Raw genomic sequence first — 20,620 nt, 5'->3', positions numbered from 1 at the left:
AGCCCAGTTGTTTTCTGCGACTAATTAGCTATGGCTGCTTCAAAATACATGAAAATTTCTCAAATAATTTCTACCTGAACAACCTCTTGTGCTACTTCCTCTCACATTAACCTGTTAATTTATGGGAACTAATGTACCACACCAGGAACTTTTATAACACCATTTCAAATCTATTCCAGCTTAGTTATAATCTTCCTGAACATGTAGGGGCAGAAATAAGCACCCGAATCATTGGTTACAATAAACTTGTAAAAACTTGCAGACATCTATTGAGAGGGTCTAATTTGACATTTTCTAATAAACTGGGGCGCCATGTCATCTGAGAGTGGAGACAATCTTCTCTAAGTTAACAGTAACTTAATTACTACTAACGAATTGAGAAGACTAACGTCAATAAGGCCCATTTAGTTTGGGATAACAGAATGACAACAAAAGTTACTTAGTGTTATTCTTCGCTTCAAACTTTGTCTAAGTTCAAATGCGGGCTTTATTGCAAACGTAAATTTGATCAAACCGCATAGCCAAAGAACGAAAGGTGTAAACTTAGAACTCCGGCTAAATTATAACTCATTTCTAACTAAGGAACATTACTAGTTATCATGAAATTATTTTATGCTGTTGGTCCTAATACCCCTCGCTGTGAACAAATTCCCACAAATCCTGATAGTGGAAGAACCAGCCGTGAAATTTAACAGCTTTTCCTCAAATCCCCCCGATTGATCTCAGCAAGTTATTGATCAGTGCAGTTATAACTACTAACCAGTCTGATTATGAGGCCGATCAGCTATCACAATCAAGGCTTACGGGCATTGGACTTTATGTTGAGGATATAATTCGGGTATATTAGGGGTACAAATGATTAATTGGCAAATATTAAAAACCCAGAAGTGTAATCATTCGTATACAATGACAAGATCGAGTACACGGTGATAAAATCTGACTTTATAAGGCTCCAATAATTTGTCTTGACAAATCTCTAACTCTCCATATTGCATAAGGTAACTTTGCAATAACAAAAGATTAAATCTTTATGTCACACAACACTATTGAAACTAGTCTGGCGCTGATAGCGGCGCAGCGGTCCTGTCTGATGCATTTCAGGAACCCTCAATCTTTTCAATAAATTTAACAACAATTTTCTTATAACCCCTGAAACGCACGCATTTAACAGACAAAAATGTGTTGAATTATTGGATGCTTTGCTACTAACAGCTTCAAATAAAGTTTTAAAATTCGGTTTACATGCTTCTGTATAATAGATCTCGGAATGATCTGGGCTATTTTTTAATCAAGCAACTATAACCTCACTGTTAGGGATCTAGGTCCCCCATGCTCAATGCTTAGTAGTTAGTTCTAGAGATTATTTTAATGATGTCAAAAAACGGCTGGCAAATTTACCACTGACTTCTATAATGTCAAATACATTCTTTTTTACGATTTTTTCGGCTCATTTCTTCCGTGTTTCTTAACTCATTCAGATCATCTTAGCTCAAAAACAGCTATTATTTAAAACTGAGAATTCTAAGGACGGGTTCGGCCCATATGTAGCTGAACTCGTATACTTTTTCGACAATTCCTTGTCCTCAACTTGTGATAAGGATTGATGGCTATTCAATCATATAGTTGCTAAGTTCAATCGTCTAACCTGCCACGATTCGAGAAGATCTGGGAAACAGTACACTCTAACAATCAAGTCATCTTCCGAAGCACATTGGGGAGAATTCGAAGCGAACACTGCAACTCTCACTCGCTTTGCAGTCGGCTTCACTTCTATTGCATCATCACTGCGCAACTTCGGGCATCCAATTACGCAATAACTAGGAGCGAGTGAGTTCGTCACGATATGCACGCTGCTTGCCGAGGTGTAGAAATTTTCGTGCTTGTGAAGATTTCCCGGGACTGTCAAAGATTTGGAGCTCAACTGACCAATGGCAATAACGCATAGAGACCAATCCGAAACGTCCAAGAGAAATTCATCATTGCTGAAGGATTGTTCGCGAGCGGTTCTTGTATACACAAAATGGGGAAGGGTTAATATCAATGGCTTTAAAAAAGTGACATCTGATGGTGCGACAGTTACAATTGGGCTTATCAAGGTCGCATTTTTGGGCAGATCTAGAATTTTTCGGGTTGATTCTTCGGACAGATTGGAAATTAGGTTAATATAATGCTCAGTAGTATTGACAGTTAAGGATATTTCTGGTTTCTTTCCACTTTCAATTGCGTTGGGGGGAACCACCAACGATGCTCCGAAATCGGGAATAGAGATTCTCCCTCCAGCGGCGCCGACCACTCCCCGCGCCGTGTTGTAATCGAATGTTCTAGAAGAATCATTGCGGCTTGTCAGTGAAAATGAACCGAATCCGCTGTCTTCACCTTGAGGTGTTGGAAGTTGTTTAGCGGAATTGTTGCGCGTTAGGAAATTCTTGCTGGACGAGTTGTCGCTTAAAGGTGCATTGCAGAAACTTCTCCTTTGGAGTTGTTTGTCTCGCTGGAGTTTTTCCTGATCTGAGAATTGGGGTTTGAAAAAGGAATCCTGGTCGTCTGAGAAGTCTCGTTCTGAAATGAACACTTAGGTGAGTCTTTTCCCCTTATGCTTAGTCCAGCCGATTAAATTAAGAAGCCAACATTATCTCATTTCGGCAACCGTATTTCATATAAAATGATTTGTCCGTTTCTCCTCATCTACAACCCCCGCCTGGGGTGACGTTTATAATCCCCAACCGCAGATTAAATTTAATATGGCACCGTAAGAGAAAATTACTTGCTCATATAGGTGTGCATTTTTTGCTACTACAAATACATCAATTTGAATTTTTTTCTCACAGTGCAAAATAGAAACTATCGAACCTTTTGATAAATGGTCGTAGTCAAAGTATTCGTTCTGGCTCTCAAAATAGGGATCCTCGTATTCTGGACTCTTTGCAGCAAATTCTCCCATCAACCTTGGATCTGAGTTGAACTCAATCGCCTTCATTGAACTAGCATTGCGCACATTTCCAGAATTTGAGTTCGGTTGGGTCTGATTTGCGAATGTTAAATTGGCAATCGACAAACTTCCAAATGATGCGTTACGGGCAGCGTTGTTCAGGATACTAGGGCTCATGATAGTAGTCGGAACTGGGTTCATAGATCCAGGGTTGCAACATGACGTCATAATGCATGTCGCCCCAGATGCTGAGGGTGGTCCGGGTAGTTGGTGCGGTACCGGCGGTGGGTTGAGGTAGAAGTTGCTAGCAGGGTGAAAAGTGGCTGCACCGGTGGCGTTAGGGGGTAGACAGTTGTTCACATGCGCTGCCGGTAGACTGTGGTGGCTATTTGAAGGTATGATGTTTTGCACGGGGACTGAAATAGTTGATTGATTTCATCAAAATTGTTTTCTTGAAGTAAAATATGAAAAAATTTCAGATTTTTTTTTAATTGCCAAAAGTTTCCCTTCCTATTCTTCTTTTTTAAAACATGATGCTATGAAATGCCAGAATTAATGGGCGCGAAAAGATAGTGTAGATGTTAAAGAGCGTAATGAATCGACAAAAAAGCTTCTGAAAAATCATTTTAGTATAGTCGACAAGATGAAGCTAAATAACTTACATATATCAATATTATAACAAGACGCACATCCTGATTGTGTTTGCAGAAAAGGCCCTTTGTTCATGCCTCCCAGTGTTGAAACCTCATGCATTGTGTTCATGGTACAAGAGGGTGGAACACCGTTGACAAAATTCACATTCTGCAAGTGATACTTCTCTTTAGTAGTCGAGTTATGGCAGAAACAACCAAAACAGAACATCGAAGCACAACAGCAGTACGACTCTGAGCTCGTTCGGTTCCCGTTTGCGCTCAATTTATGATGAGATTCTAACGATGAGTTGTGCAAAGTTACACCTCGAATTGATTTGCGTTTTTGTCGCTGCAGACATAAGAGGACGATGATTATGATTGCGATGACTGAAAAGACCAGAATGCACAAAGCCATGTAGACGAACAAGTGGTCATCCAGGGTCCCGCCTGAAGTAAAATAGTTACCGAATAATTCTTCGTAAAAAAATGAAGTAATCATTCAGATTCATTTTTGAGAGCATCATTCGAATCCGTGTTTTTCAACTGCGAATGTTCCCCGACTAGTTATCCCTATCACTAAATTTTAAGGCAAGAGTTAGTACTTTTAGTTTCGCAGATTTCAAGAACTAACTTTTGAATACACATTCCTGCTCGCACCCTTTTTCCACTTAACTCATCAACAACAGCTTCAAATATGTAAACTATTGACGGTAAAGTTTTTCTCGCTTTTAATTTGCTGTTCTAAAACTTTCTAATAATACAAGTAACTGCAATTTATCCTTACGTCGCAAGAATTCTATGTGCTAAGGACTCACTTCTCGCATCGGGTGCAAGCGTATTAGGCCATGGATAATCTTCCTTTTCTTTTCCCTTGCCTTTTCCTTTTCCGTGTATAACTTGACCCTCACCGGTTCTATCCCCAGAACCATCTTTCTGTCCCCCTGGAGCCACTACCACCACCTCACAGTCAGCTTCATCACAGGGTCTGAGTTGATATGCATCGCCCACGCATTTCGAATCAACGCCGACCTGTCCTGTATCGGGTGCCAGGAAGTCCAGGGTGCAATCACGCTTTCGCTGCTGGTTGCATTTGCTAGTTGATGATTCGGCTGCAGTTTTTTCACCTGCTCGCACCTTGTCGGTTATGGAGGGTGGAGTTAGTTCACAAAGAGACCACGGTGACCACGGTGTCCAACCACGTTCGTCTAAATATAACAAAAGGAATGAAATTGGGAACTGAACACCTTTTATTAGAGCATGAACTGTTAACTGAAGAAAAGGTCATTCTGATAACTTTTGGCTTGATAACGTACAGATTTTAAGTCCAAGCAGCTGAAAATCCTGCCAAAACTATAATTTTTTGAATGCATCGGCTATTTAATTGTTTTCCCAGCAAAAACTCTTTCATTATGATGAGTGAACATTATTTTATGGCGATGTACCCCTTTACAGAAAATCGATCGAAATTTTGTAATGATTTTGCACCCGTTTTTGCACCCCCCCCCCCCCCCCCCAACTTAGTGGTTGCATAACATTTGCACCCCCCCCCCCAACGCACGTACCATATTTTTACATTGATTCAGCAAAGGATAAACATAGCTGGCAGATTACCAGATAATAGCCGCAATAGCTTCTTAGATCTGCAGTCTCAAAAAAATAGTACATAAGACAAACCAAAAAACGTCTTTTCATTGAAGGCTGATGTTATATTTTGATTAAAAATCTGTAAACGTTTTTGCTGCCTCTATTAGCTGCTCTCAAATAACTTTCATTTGGAGTGACAAACACCCATTTGACCTTATCTCTTCGAACTAAAGTAAATAAAAGTCAATTTAAAAGTGAGGAAGTCATTTTGAGAGTGAGGTAAGTCAAGTGTGACCAAAAATTTAATCACGCGAATGAACAAAAAAACTCGCTCCACTAAGAGCGAAAAATGACGTCACGCACGCACTTCAGATGAGATTGCTTGAACAATTGACCAAAAAGCAGAATTGAAGTGGTTGTGACGTCATATGGCCGTAGCAAAAATCTTGACGACGAAATAAAAACATAGCCAGAAGAATTCCGGAAGTGACTCGAAGCGTCAAAACATCACAAAAAACTGTAATTGCAGCTGAAGCCATTAACTTTTTGTAAAAAACCATTAACTCATTACCTGCCCTGGTCTGAAATTTTAAACCACAGTCACCAAGAGAAACATAATGCAGCATAATTTTATATTATTGAAAACTTTCGGTAACGTCTAAAAATTCCGAAATAACTAGGATGCTCAAAATACTCATAGATTCAAAAAACTGAGAGGGCTGTCAATTTACCTCAAATAATTCATGATTCTAATTTAAAAAAGATTGCGAAAGCAAAACGCAGATAATAACCTTAGAAACTAAGCTAAATTTTTCAAAAAAGAATGCTCAAATTTAAGAATCAGAAAACCACTACAATTACGTTTCTAATCACTTCAATAACTACAAAAACAACACATACGTCTTCTTTGGTGTATATATTCTAGACTTGACTTCATACTCATTCAAAAATTAATTTAATAAAAAAACATGAGCAACAAAATAAAATTCAAAGGCAAAAAACCGTTTAAAAATAATACCAAAGCAGGAAAAAATTGCAATAATTAGAAATAAGTGACAGTTTCGGAAAAAAAACTCTATAGCAAACACCAGGTACTTCCTTAGGTTAAATGAAATCAATTGCAAAACGAAGAAATGACGAAAATCCAAAAGACGAATTCTTACAATTTTTTAACAACTGAAAAAATCAATATAACGAAAACGAATGACAGGACAAAGATCTCAGGAAAAAACTAGAATGATAAAAACTTAAATGTGAAAAATGTGGACACAATATAGGGAACACCGTAACAAAAAGACTAATTCTTGATTTTCTAAAATTAAAAATCAAATTTAAAAAATCAAGAAAAATAAATACATTTCATTGTTCAGCATTTTTGACATAGAAAAGAAAAAAATCATCCAAGACAATTATCCATCTTCCTGAACGGAACAAAAAGAACAAGCAAAATTCAAACCTGCAAAATTTATGAAATATTTTGCGAAAAAAAATTGTCAACAAATTTTTGAGACTGCACTTACGAAAAAAACTTTAACTGTTTTTCAAAAACTTAACGCCAGAAAGTGACTGATTTTTCATTGAAACAGAAATAAAGTCCCTCATGTTGCACAGAAAGACTTTTTCTAGAAATGAAAACGAAAATACAAACAAAAAACTGAGAAATATTGGAAAAAAACTTCCAAAATCAGATTAGCATATGAAAACTTTCTAAAACAAAATTACATCGAGGTAGAAAGAGTCATTGAGTATATAAATTATCAAAAAAAAGTTGCCGTATTAACTGGTTTTTGACAAAAAGACGGCTGACCCAAAAGAGCCAAAATGAAGAAATTGATAGAAAAAAGCCAAAAAATTACTAAAAAATCAGGAAAAATGTGCCAATTTTGAACTTCAAACGCATTTTCAGGCTCTGCAAAACACTGTGGTATCAATTTCTGAGGTTAACATTTCAATATAGCATCAAAAAAATTATATCTACACAAAATCAATTTACAAGCAAAAAAACTGGGCCAATTGGACGAAAAAAGCGGTTATCTAGAAGTGCCATTCAGACAAAAACTACTTTTCAAAGTCAAAAAGTCATTCACTAAACGCAGCGCATGATCAAAAAACACCTCTCGCTCAGAAAAAATTAGTTTACACTGAAATTTCACTCACTTTCGCTTTCAGGTCAAATCATCGTCTGAACGAATAGTACTTCCGGTTTAAAAAAACCTTAAGAAAACCAATACTCCTCTTCAAGTCAAAAACCAAGAGAAGGCCAATATTAGCCCCAGCTATCACTGTGCGGCTATTAATCGAACAGCAAGCCACTCTATTTAAGCACAAAACAAAAATGGCCAACACAGCTCAGCCAGAACGAATCATTACATCGGAAAGGCAGGCATGATTTATATCAAATTTGACCGACAATATAACTTAATTCCGTTATGCTATGTTAATACATGTGATATGCATTAACTTTGCGGAAACAGATTACATTCAAAAGCTAGGCTTGTTTTGAAAAGAAATTAGTAACCGAACTGAACTCCCTAAAATTAGAACATTTAAGACTTCCACAACCAGACTACAAAAATCATTGTTTGAATTACGTTTTCAAACGTATCGCAATTCTTTTTTTTTATCGAATTCACCGAACAAAGATTCAAATGAAATTTTTGCCGAAAAAATCTTAATAAACTGATAAACTTAATAAACTGAAATAACACACTTCTCAAAATTTACCTTAAATTTTATAATCTATGTTTACGACGATCTGATCCGATTATAATTAAGTGCAATTAAGTGTATAAAAAGTTTAAAAAAACAGTGGAATTAAGTAACACACTGTGGACCTCTGGATCTTCAAAGAGTTGGTCATAAATTTACAAAAATCCTTTTTTTCTCGGAATGTATCCCGAATTCCGCAATTTAACATAACCCAAATGTGGACCTGTGGATAGTACCACGTACTGTGAATCTGTGGATCTTCAAAGAGTTGGTCTTAAAATTACGAAAATCCATTTTCTCGGAATGCATCCCGAATACCGCAAATTAACGTAACAGAAATCAAAGAGGGCAAAATCAACCAAATGCAATTCCAGTTTGCTGCCTTTGCGCCGCTCAATGACTAAGATCTAAAATGACTATCTATTTAAAAAAATTTAACCTCTTCTATTTTTGTATCAGACATTTTGAGAGTTGAACTCAGCAATAAATTAATAATTGATGAAAAATCTAACCGCAGAACACAAATTTCTGACTACACCAGCTTCGAAAGGAAAAACCCAACTGCTGCAGTTCTAATTTGCCAGTTTTCAATAAGTGAAATCGAAAATTTTATGATAGGGTGTAAATTTACAAATTAATGCAAAATAACTGCTAAATTTAATTTGTTGAGATCTCAAATTGTTTTTTATGATAAAAAAGAAAATTTTAATTCGATATTTTAATTAATTGGCGATCTTTGGCATTAACCTTCCCCACTTCCCCAGTCAGTGTAATGAAACATCCGATTGAATAAAGTGCGAAAAAAATTTTTCAAACCATTGTTCTTAATTTCATTAAAATATGCCAAATTTTGAGCAATGCTCAATAAACAAAACTGTCTTTTTCCTACTTTTTAAAGAAACAAACAATCCAATTATTTTAAATTATGTGAGAGATTTTAAATTGAGAACAGGTTAACATTGAAACGAAATTAAACAACCAATTGAACCGAAATTTAACCTTTAGTAGATATGTTCAATTCACTAGCAAATTTCAAGAAGATAAAACATGGCTGGCAGATTGCCAGAAAAAGCTAAGATAGATGCGTATATTTGCAATACAAAGACAGTTAGAAATTTTTCAATTGATGGCGTTACATTTTTATCAAGAATCTGCATAACTTAATGCTGCTCTTAAATAACCTTCAATTAAAATGACACGCAAACACACATTCGGTTGACCCGTTCTCCTTGATTTAAAGCAAAAAAAATCCTTTTGAAAGTAAGGAATTCAATTTAGAGAGGCAAGTTTTCTGTGACCAAAAATTTTATTACGCCAATGAAAAAATCTTCCCTATGATTAGAACAAAAAACGACACGTATGCATTTCAGTCCAAATTGCTTGAATGAATGAACAAAAGGCAGATTTTTGTTGGACAAAACCTCATGTGGTCCCAAAAAAGCTCTAAATGATGTGGAAAAAAATTTACACAACAGTATATTTACTGCCTGACGTTGCAAAGAAAAAATTCGTAAATTGACATAGAGAATATTCGGAATGGATTTTAAAAAACATTTAGAAAAACGATCAAAAACAGTAAAAACCTGAGACATTTCATATGAAAACAAAACAACAAACAAGAAATGTTGTTCAAACGCCGTTTATTAACTCGACTGTAATATTAGAGTGAGAAATGTTCACGGGCAAAATTATTTTCTGTTACGCTCCACTTTCTGTTTCGGCGTGCCCAAGGCACTTTGCCAATTTAACTCCAGCAATCATGAGAATGTATGAACAGACCATAAAAAAACAGTGGGACAATTTCTGCACTATATTTCATGAAAAAGAACTACAACTAGAAAATACTAGGTATGGAACCTTTAAAAAAACTCGATCAGAAAAATTCAAAAACCAGTAATAATTAGAGACCTTTTGCCTATGAGCCTATGTACACAAAAAACCACAACTGAGGAAGGAAATTCTTCAAACGCTTTTTTTCACTGAACCTTAAACTTAGAATGAAAAATGTTGAGGCCAGAAAACACTTTCTTCGCTCCAATTCCTGTTTCAGCGTGCACCAAATCACATCAATTCGACTTCGATTATCGTGAAAATTTGTGAACAGACAGCGCCCTAGTACAATTCAAATTCTTCGAATTATTAAAAACCAAGAAAAGGCCAATAATATACCCGGGCTGTCCCTATGCGCCTATCAAAAACGCCAACTTGTTTCATATGTCAATCAACAAAATTTTTTTGAGAGAAGTGAAGTGAGACTAAATTTGATGGACAAATTAAATCAAATGGAGGGATTTGAACCACTCAGAAAAAAGATAGCCAGGTTTTCAACAGTAACTTTTAGCAAAATACAAAAAGCAGAAGAACCTTAGCTGACAGAAACAAAGGGCAACTAATGGCAGCATCTTGAGTGTAATTTTGTTTGCTTTTTCAAAAAAATAATACAGAGAAAAAGACAAAAAACCTAATTGAAATGAATTAATTTTTTTTTCTCCTTTTCTAGTTTTTAAGAGACAATTTGCACCTAAAATTTTAATCTCGCCCTTCTACAAAAACGTTTAGTCGAATTTTTTTTTCAAATGTGCGCAAACTATTGAAAACTTGATTCAATTGAATTCTGGCGTTCAACTTTCTCTGTTGTTCCAAGTAATTTTTGACACTAGTTTAGGGCAAAAGTCAGCATAAAGAATTCACCTGAGTTGTAGCTCATATTTTGATTTTTGCCGAATTTATGCATTGTTCATTTTAGCGTAAATTTTCAGCAAACGTGCGTCACAATCTCATTATTTTCCGTTTCCCTCCGCTGAAGAAGGAAATATTATCAGGCACGGAGCTCAATTTGGCTTTAATGATAGCCTCACTCGAGCATTTTCAAAGGCTAAAAAAGGAGTCTTGAGGGAATAAACCCTTTTAGACAATTTATAAGAGCCCAATGAGATACGCTAAAATAACATTAGGCTGTTCGCCAACCCATGAACACTTTTCCCAATTTCAATGGAATGAAAAATGGCTCTGCATTTTTAATTCAGTTGAGCCCCCGAATTTATAAAGAGCCTTCTTGAAGTGGCTTAATTAGAACTGAAGGCTTGAAAATTGTTATTTTTCAGCAGCGTGAACGAGAAACTGTTTCATTACTTTTTTCCTTTAGTTTCCCTGCAAAATGTGTTCACAATTCTTTCTGGAGCACAAAAGTGAAATTCTAATTATGTCACGCCAAATGCAAGTAGAACAGGAGCAAATGAATCATCATGTTTCTTATATTTCGAAATTGAATTTTAGGTAGCAATTTTGTCAGTTGAACTTGTAAGCAAATCTGCTTGTTTCGTTAACACAATTTTGCGTGGAATTTCCAAGTTCTAGTCCATAACATTCTCCTCAAAACGAGTTCAAATTAGATCTAAAATTTGAAAAATTGTTTTTTTTTTAACAAATTAAATGAAAAACATATTCAAACATACTCGCAACAAACAAATATTACATACAAATAATGCGAAAATTTATATTATTTCACACATTTTAAGAGAGGATGATGATCAAACTTTCAGTCGTTATTATTTTGTTCTCAAGGTGCTTTTTTGATGAGTTTGTGTAATGTAATGTAATGTAGTTTGTTTTATTACGCAAATGTAGTCGTATAATCATTACATAAGATGTGGTATTTACGTCAATTTGTGTTTGTACTTGGAGTGTATTTTGTCAAAACTGCCGGAGGTCACAAACAAATCTCTACTAATTTATAATCAGCAGAAATTATAAGCACAAGAGAGCGAGCGAATAACCAGAGAGTGGTAATGTGGTGTGGTTGTATGTCTTATCTTTATCTTGAGAAGAACATTACAATAAATTCAAAGGACTTAGGCCGTCCCTTGGGCAAATTTGTGTCAAAAACACATTTAGAGAGAGCCATAAATTATCTAAGAACGGGGTACAAATATCTGGGGGGAATTGGCGTGCATTTTGATGATGTGAACCTTGACAAAAAAGGAGAATTAAATGTCATCAAACAACTTCACATCTCATTAATGACAACACTGATCCCCATCATCTGATCTCATTTTCAAAGCTGATTATTTTGGGGTGCACCACGGGATGAAAAAGATGAAAAAATGATTGATGGGATTTGGGGAAAGGCTTTCATTTTCTCTTGAAAGTACTACGTGTTCATAGTGCAACATCTTTTGAGGTAAATTGATTAAAAATGGTTCACCAAATCTAATTTTGAACTACACAGACAAACTAAAAATTTGAAAGTTCACGCTTCATTTCCTGCATTTATCCATCGGAATATTTGCACATTCACATCCCATTTTCGTCCTAGAACGCACTGTAGTGCTTACATTGTTATTTGGTTGTAATTAAATTTTCCCATATACTTCTAGCTGTTTTCACGTCAAAATAGTTGAACGAAGGATGAATTCTAGACATGTCTCAATAAATAATTTAATAAGGCCTTTGATTGCTTTTACTCAATCGTAAAAAAAGACAGATGTAACACCCGGTACGCAAGAAAGCATATATTGAATAATATGCATTTTAGCCTTAATTCTTAGGGTTTAAAGAGCTATAGCTCTTTCTGCTTTTTTTGTTTACAATACCCGGTAAATATCAAAATGGAGCCCCAGAAAACCAAATTTTGAACATGCAAGAATCACATCTAAACTTTTATTTGTTAAAGCAAAATTTACACCACCTATTTAAAATTTGCAAAATTTTAAAATTATTTCTTAAAAATGTCAATGTTTCGAAAACATAATTTTAGTAAGCGGTTAAAATAGCGTTACTAAAGATTATTTAAGCTGACGGTTTAAAAATAAATTTCAAATTAAAAAAATGAAACCAATTGCAGCGCACTTTTTAATTTGAATAGACAACTGCCGGCAATCGAGTTTAGCTGTTTGAAATTGTGAATATGAGGGCTATTAAGATCCGAAACTAAAAATTCACGGAGGGAAAAAGTCAATCGAAAAGTCAAAACCGATCCAGCAAATGAACAACCCGTCAAGTGTAGGAACCGATTTAGGGTGCAAAAGATCATCCGAAATTTTGCTTGTTTCATCAGAAGCAAGATCAAAATTTACAATCCGATCAAATTTTTGTATATGCATAACTGTAACGACTGCTATCAATCGGTTGCGACAAGGAAAGCAGCCGTTACATTTAGTCCGCCGAGCCGGACAGTATAAAACAAACTGCTGTCCAACATATCAGTTGAACTGCCAAAGGCATTGACGAACAAAACAAACCCTAACATCGTAATTCCACAAAAACTTCCATCTTTACTTTTCAATAAATAATTTGGTTTTTTTATTGACGTCTCTGCGTCCTACGTCTCTGCGGTAATAAAATTTCTGAAATTGTTAGTTCGGATGAAATAAGAAGGTTCTCAAAAATAACAAGAATTTAGAAAAGAATACCTTTTTCTTCTCTTATTTTTACATTTTACATCTAATTTTTGCTATTTTGAGAGCCCTAAATTGCGTGAGGTCTTTTCAAAACAGAGAGATGCTCAGGGCTACAAAAATGGTCTCTCTGCGATGCGTAAGCAAAAAGTGAAAAATTATTTGAAAAAAGCCAGCCTTGCATATTTATTCCCCCATGTTTTTGCTGGTTTTTACGGAACTTGCCGATTTAACTTTCATGCTGCTAAAAATATCAAAATCACAGTATCACAAAACAAAACTCCAGATCACCAAATATAAAGCACAACTCAGATTTGGTGCAGAGACAGAAACTTTATTCTAAACCAGTTTATTCATTAACGATGCGGGAAATTTATGAAGAGAAATTGAGACGGCGCTTTTCATTAAGACCGCTTACTAATCCATATAGTTTCAGCGACAAGTTTTGAGACAAAATGTTAAGCGTCTTCCAGCCTTTAATTATTTGTAGTCTTGTATTGTAGCCCAGTCATGGCACAAGTTAATTTTTATGTTACATTTCATGCAAAAATAGTTGATCCCGAGCAAAAAGCAGAAGATAAACCCCTAAATAGTTTCAGAGGTCATAGCACACACCTGGACATTTTACATCACAGTTCTGTTCTTCATGCCGATCTCCTTCACAATCATTGCCTCCATTTTTAGGCTGAGGATTAGTGCATGTTCTGGACCTTGACTGGGTGCCTCGTCCGCAGATGGAATCACGAACAAAGAGCTCGCACTTTGACCAAACAGACCAGTCAGCCCAATCTCCATTTCCTGTAATAAAGTATTAAAGATTATTCATGAAGATAGAAGGTACATATAGTTACAAAAAAATTGATATTTTTGGGATTTTTCCTATATCTTCTATAACTCTTATAATTGAGACTCCAGTCATGTAGCCCGAATAGTTCAAAGCAAACAGCGTTGTCAAGTTGCTCTAGTTAATCTGTTGCCTAGTATCACTTCTAACCAAATTGGCATTGAAACGAAATAATTTGAGTCCATAAAGTGATCATGCTGATCCTCTTTCAATTAAGCGCCTTTTGAAAGTTGAGCTTCTGTTTATATTGTTTCTGAATTGATCTCTCCAGCTAAGCGGTTCTCTTGAGATAAGTAACATAAAACCTGTTCATGTTAATTAACAAAAGTCCACTCAAACTCTTCGTTTTGTGAGTCACTTCAATTTATGAATCTGTGGTTATTAATTATAAAATCTCGATTTTAACCGATCGATTGTTCTTTTCTTTTGCATCTTACATCCACTCACGTAACGTTTCTTTGTTTGATTAATGATTAATTCGAGTGAAGAGCGATTGGTTACTTTATTGTTTCTATTGTCAAGCCAAAATGGACAGCTCTGAATAATTAACGAAGCCGAGTAATGTTTAATCTAAGAGCGTCATTCATAATTAATGACAGCGGTTTTCAATCTTAAATATCTGTCATTTTTCAAACAAAATATAACATGAAAACGTGATACTTAACAAGTAAACAAAAAAGAAACGTTACATATCGGATAGGAAATTCTTTTTCACGTTTGGACAGTTAAGAACCAACTTTTCAAATTTTTCGGCTGCAACGCTCCATAAAAAAAGGGCTAGAAACCTTATAGCAGCCCGACTTCCGACTTTTCTGTAGAATCAACTTTAGGTGATCAACATCTTTCGACGAGAGATACAAACATTAACCGACTAACGCCAGATGAATTTCTCTCGAACGACAGGCAGGGGATTTATTTTAGGGGTGTAGCTTATAACTTTTTTTATGGGTGCAAAAACTCGGACCTCAAAATGGATCGACCCGGAGACCTCCAGGATAGCAGTCAGACATATTAACGACTAACCTACAACTGCTTTGAGACAACCGCTCACAATCCCTTTATATTAACAGCACACCTTATTTCGGAGTGAGCAATTGAAATCACACAAAATGCTGAAGTGAAGCGTAAAAAAGTCACTTGAGAAGTTACAGAATGGTCTTTAATAAAAGTGAAAAAAACAGTCAAGCAAATGTTATGCGTACAAAACCAACATTTTAAAAACCAACATTTCAAACTTCGTTCGAGAGCAATTAAAAATGCAACAAATAAAAACCTCAAAAAATGAATGAATGGTTGAAAAACATTTTCTACTTTTTTTTCTTTCTGATGTGCATTTCTTGAAAGTTTAAATTTTGGCTTCTGATTTTTCGCTTTTCAAACTATACAAAAAAAGACGAAAAACATTAAACTTTTTAAGATAAAACAGATTTCAAAAGGATTAAGATTTAGTTTTTTTTTTAAAAATGCCCAATCAGCATGGAACAGATTTAGTAGATATGACTGATCAGGTCAAATTAATGGAATAAAGAAACGAAAAAACTCATATTTTTTAAATTTCATGCATCGAAAAATTATATTCTCAAGCATATGGTGATGCGAATCGTTGGGTGGGTTAGTTTTCACAGTTCAATTTACATTTTCAGAAGCACTTAATGAGAATTCGAAATAAAGCCGCAAACACCTTCCAGCCTTTATAAACAAAGAGACTGTAAATGATTTTCTTCTGAGGAACAGTTAAGATTTGAAAATTTGAAAAGTTTTTCCCAACTAAGACAGACTTAAGAAGGCGTAGAAATTATTTTTGGGTTAACGATTTCATTATATTGAAGGTTTTCAGGTTTCGTTTGTGTACTTGCTTAAATTTTTCATTGCATGTTCTCTGTAAAAAATTTTTCGAGGATAATATATCTGTACTTTTGGAACAATAAACTGTTAATTGATAAATTTTTATTATTGCAATAAATGTGTGTTCTATATTTAGAACAATTTCCTTATAACTCTAGACGTGGAAGTGATTAACAGGAACAATAGCAAAGAAACTAGAGAACAATACGATGACAGTTGGAAACTTTAATTTGGTAAACGATAACTTCAGGAATATGTTGTCCATTTCACTTCTTGACTCCATCCGTTCATACTTCGAACCAGAAATGTAAAAACAAAAGTCAATTTTAATGTAGGCAGTCTATTGTAATAAGGTAGAGACATCCTTTTTGGTTTTTGGTGTCCAATTTTTTTTTCCAAATTACTGATTCTCTCGTAAATGTTGGCTTTGCACTAAAAAGTACAGCCTAAAATCAATTCGTGATGAGGTTCTTTGTGATTGATGAACCATTTATTTTCAAAAATTGGTTTCAGGCAGTTATTGGCGAAATCTTTTTATGATATTCTGCAGTGAGTAATGCCCTGAAGATTACTTTTTTCCGGTGTACAAACATTTAAGATGACGCTTTTTTTCCAAAATTAAACAGTTAAACAGGTGAGTCTTACTTTCTTTCGCTTAAGCTAAGCCCGCTATAAAAAGCGCAGCCCCACGCCATTTCACTAGCATGAAAATATCATCCAACGTTTTTTTCTCAATGTTCGTTTTTTTCACTTTCTTCATTTGACTAGTCAAGCTATCTCAATTAGTTTCGCTTGAAATCTAAAACAAGTAAATGATTCGAATGACCAAAAATCAGAAATTGGAACAATTATATAGTCGGTTACTGGTCAGCCCTCACTTATAGTAGAAGAATTACTATACTGAAACATTTATTAGTAGATTTGCATCTCTGTTAAACCTATATTACGATTTCAAATTTCAATAAATTGTTTAGCGTATGACAGGTAGGAACTTTTTGCACGAACACATTAACGGTCCTCTTTGTTTAACTTAATACAGGAGGCCGATCTCATATCTGTAAAGGTTGTCATGGAAGCATGTTTAAAACGTCTGTTGTAATTCATAAATCTGCCCCGTTTTCACAAAAACAACATTTCAAATACAAAATGTGTCTTGACCTGAAAAATTATAAACATAAGTCATCATAAATAGCTTCCCCTCTCCTTCTCTCATTTTGATACAGAAAACTTGAGGGAAATAGAAATGAGGAATGCACGCAAAAATAACAAAGAACGCCCGTTATCCATAAAAATTGTGATCAAGTTCCGCCCCAGCTAATTTTTAAGGACCGCCTAGCCACTTAATTCTTGTTGTTCAAAACAACCATACAATGTTCCAAGCATGCTCTCTCTTTCTGAGCGGTGTTGGCGGAATTCAATTTGTTTTCAATTATAGGACTCCCCTTTTTCAAATATAAAGAGGATATTTTCTGCTCAAAGTGCGATGTTTTGCGTTCTGCGATGCTTTTTTTAACAATTGAAAGATCGGTTTTGTAGCCTAACTCAAGTGATTTTGCTCTTGTTTCAAAACTGTATTGTGTGTAAACAAAATATACTGCCACTTTTGAAACAAGCTGAATTGAAGCTTTTTACTCTTGTTTATTGTTTAGATTTTTTATCACATTTAGCATGACTATAGAGTGAATTTTTTGTAAATTTCCAACTCCTCGACTAAATTGGTGAAGAAAGTTTTCTAAAAAGGCATATTTTTGTCATTTTCGTCTGTTAATTTGTAGAAAAGAAACTGATCATGAGGCTTTTTTCTACGGAGGTAACTTTATGCTTCGTTGAAATTCGGTCTAAAGGTGCACGCTTATTTTTCAAGGTGAGTTTTTAATGGATTAGGAGATTTACGCATGGTTTAGTATCGTAAGGGGAGGAACACGGCCGTGTACTCTGCTTTTCCTTTCTGCCTGCCTACTTTTTAGAGCTGCATTTTCTACTTCTGCTCTTTTGGCTGTCGCTTTTTCGTTTTCTCTCTCTTGTAGTCATAAATTATCAATAAACAGTTATAACAAGTGGCGTCTAGGGGTCGCGTTAGCTTTATCATTACAGAGTGAAAAAGCAAATTTTGTGAACAAAATGAGGAAATAGTCAAAGATGTTTGGAGCCATGGCGGTCTGAACAACCATGGCTTTCTAACCACAAAATCCTCCCATAAAGCGTTCAAAGTCACGGTGAAACTTGCATTTATGCGTGTATCTTTCAATTCTCAATAAAAAATAAACAACTGTTTCCGCAGAGTCTGTGAAAAGATCTAAGACAGTCGGCATATAGGCGCCATTGTGATGTCATTTGTTCAATTTGAAGTTAAAAGTTTATTTGATGTGCATATTAGAGTTCCAAACCCATAAAATATTATGGGCTTTCCTATGACCATATCACCAAACCACTGTGCCCTATGGTTAAATATGTCAGCACGCTTAACAAACTACAACAGTGAATTTTTAAAATTGCGGCAATAGATGCCGTCTAGTTTTTAAAAAAAAATTACAAGTATAATGAAAAAAACTGCTCAATCTGTTCTTTGTCACACAATTGAGCTTACAATCCCTCTTTTGTTATTATGCATAATTAAAAGCAAAATCTGGAAATGAGACAAAGAAATCTGGTTTAAACTGATTGAAAAACAAACAAAAAGGGAAACCAGAATGAGACAGACGTTTTTATAAGAGAACTATTTCTACGCTTGAGAGCTCTCTGTGATCATATTACATTAAAGAATTAGCCAAATAAAAATGCTTTTGAAGGGACGGAGATTTGAGGATTAAACTAGCCTTCAAGCGGCCGAAAATGAGTCACGTTGTATATTAAAATCCACTTTAACAAATCACTTTGTCACTTTGTAGCCGATACCGTACAACTAGCAAAAAAGAACAAAAGCAAATCTAACAACCAAAGCGATGAATCAACCATGAATAAACCAAATGCACAAAAATAAACACAAAACCAAAAAGATTATATATATTAGCCAAGTATAAAAATGAGGTTGACCGATTTATACAAAGCCAAATGTATTATATTGACGATCCGAGCGAGGGCGGGGCTCGAACCCTTTTCTTGTCATTTTGATAAATCTAACTGAACTTACTGTATATAGTGATCTCAACTGTCTGTGACTTTCGGTGTCCAATCACATTTGAGGCCACACAGGTAAAGTTACCCGAATCCTCAATTGTTGTCGGCGTGATTACAAACGTTTGGTTGTTCTGAAAAAAATAAGATTGAGAACGTGTTCCCGATGAAGAAAATGGTCAGCTGATTAACACATTTAACATATGTATTGAATCAAATTAGCAGAAATCCACCAAATGGTCGTTACTAGAGTTAAGACCTTGCGACATTCGCGAAAGCATCACTAAAACATCGTTATTCTCAAAACAGCAAGCTCCATCAATTGCAAACTTACTCGCATTAGGTATCTCCTATTACCCCCAGTCATCAACTCGGCATGAACACCTTCATCGAACACCCCCTTTTCGATGTTCTCATCAATCGCTTCTTTCTCAGGTGCTGTAGTTTGAGTTATTTTGTACCATTCAACCACTGGCGTCGGGGTGCCTTGCGGGGGCACGCATTTTAGTTCCATTGTCTCTCCTTCCTTTATTCTCTGACTTATTGGTTCTTGCTCGAAGTCTTTTCTGAGACCTAAAGAAACAAAATAAACTTTCGTTTTCCCTACAAGCTGCAAAAGTTCTTTTGATGCTTCACAGCCGTATCTGTACAACTTTGTTTGGTACATCTTAATAATTCATTCTTTGCACGGAATCCCATAACGCATAAACTACAACAGTAAAAACCATAGTTTCGAAAATTACGATCCCTTCTGCTATTTTTAAACTCGGCAACGGTACCAACTAATATTTTAAAAGGAGCAACATAGTTTTCATAGTTAATTGGATAGGAAATCAAAAAGTTCTCTCTTATTTTGAAAAAAAAACAAAGAAAATTGATAATTTTGAAAAACCGCGCCCTGTCTGTATTTGTTATTAACCAGAGACAATGATAATCTTTTTCCCTCTATGATTTATTTTTGAAACACTGTATGAAAATATCCATGAAAAATTTGATCTGTCTTCGATTGTGAGATATTTAAATGCAAATTAGCAGCAACGATTGGATATTTTTTGTCACCAGTCAATTTAAACCTCCAAAGAAGTTGAATTTTCCTCTCCATATCAACTTTGCTTTATGTTTGATAATTTGTGTTTATTTTATTAAAGAGAAAACATCTTTGACCAAAAAGGAGAACATTTTGGCGGAACTGAACCATGTAAATATGAAAACTGTATACAGCGATAAGCTTATTAATTTTTTGTTTCTAGTAATTACAAAATAGTCACGTTGTTTTTGTCAGTCTACTAGGGTAGGGCTCGAACAAAACGTTCTCAAATTATTATTTATGGAAAATTTTATCCGACTTTGATTGATCTCCGGTTTTGAGATAACTACAAGACTGTGCCTTTGTACACTAATTGGTAAGTTGCAAAAACGCGGAAACGAATTTCGAAAGTGTTATTCTATTTCTTATAACCTATAACCACAAATATTGTTTCATTTTTCTTCGAAACAATTAAATTGGATTATAATAAAAAAATTAATGATACCTCAAACAAAAAATATCTAAAAATCATCCAAGCAT

At 35.1% G+C, this 20,620-nt stretch overlaps 1 protein-coding gene across 2 annotated transcripts; it reads right to left on the bottom strand.

The window, feature by feature from the left end:
* Window positions 1-1,600: 1,600 nt before the first annotated feature.
* LOC142355610 (uncharacterized) lies at window positions 1,601-19,735 on the bottom strand. 2 transcript variants are annotated; one of them, XM_075407722.1, is made up of 7 exons: window positions 19,388-19,735; window positions 19,070-19,187; window positions 13,866-14,048; window positions 4,377-4,766; window positions 3,592-4,008; window positions 2,851-3,345; window positions 1,601-2,559 (listed from the first exon to the last, which is right to left on the bottom strand). In XM_075407722.1, the coding sequence occupies exons 1-7, from the start codon at window positions 19,718-19,720 to the stop codon at window positions 1,616-1,618; spliced, it is 2,880 nt and encodes a 959-aa protein (XP_075263837.1). In that variant the 5' UTR covers window positions 19,721-19,735; the 3' UTR covers window positions 1,601-1,615. The 2 variants fall into 2 exon arrangements, with proteins under 2 accessions (XP_075263837.1, XP_075263838.1); XM_075407723.1 differs by having other exon boundaries at window positions 4,470-4,766.
* Between the last annotated feature and the right edge of the window lie 885 nt (window positions 19,736-20,620).

The sequence above is a fragment of the Convolutriloba macropyga genome, unplaced genomic scaffold (genome assembly GCF_964194025.1).
Source record: "Convolutriloba macropyga unplaced genomic scaffold, txConMacr16.3 SCAFFOLD_779, whole genome shotgun sequence".
Lineage (NCBI taxonomy): Eukaryota > Metazoa > Xenacoelomorpha > Acoela > Convolutidae > Convolutriloba > Convolutriloba macropyga.
Note: the sequence above shows the minus strand (reverse complement) of the source record. Positions and strands in the feature narration are given on the sequence as shown.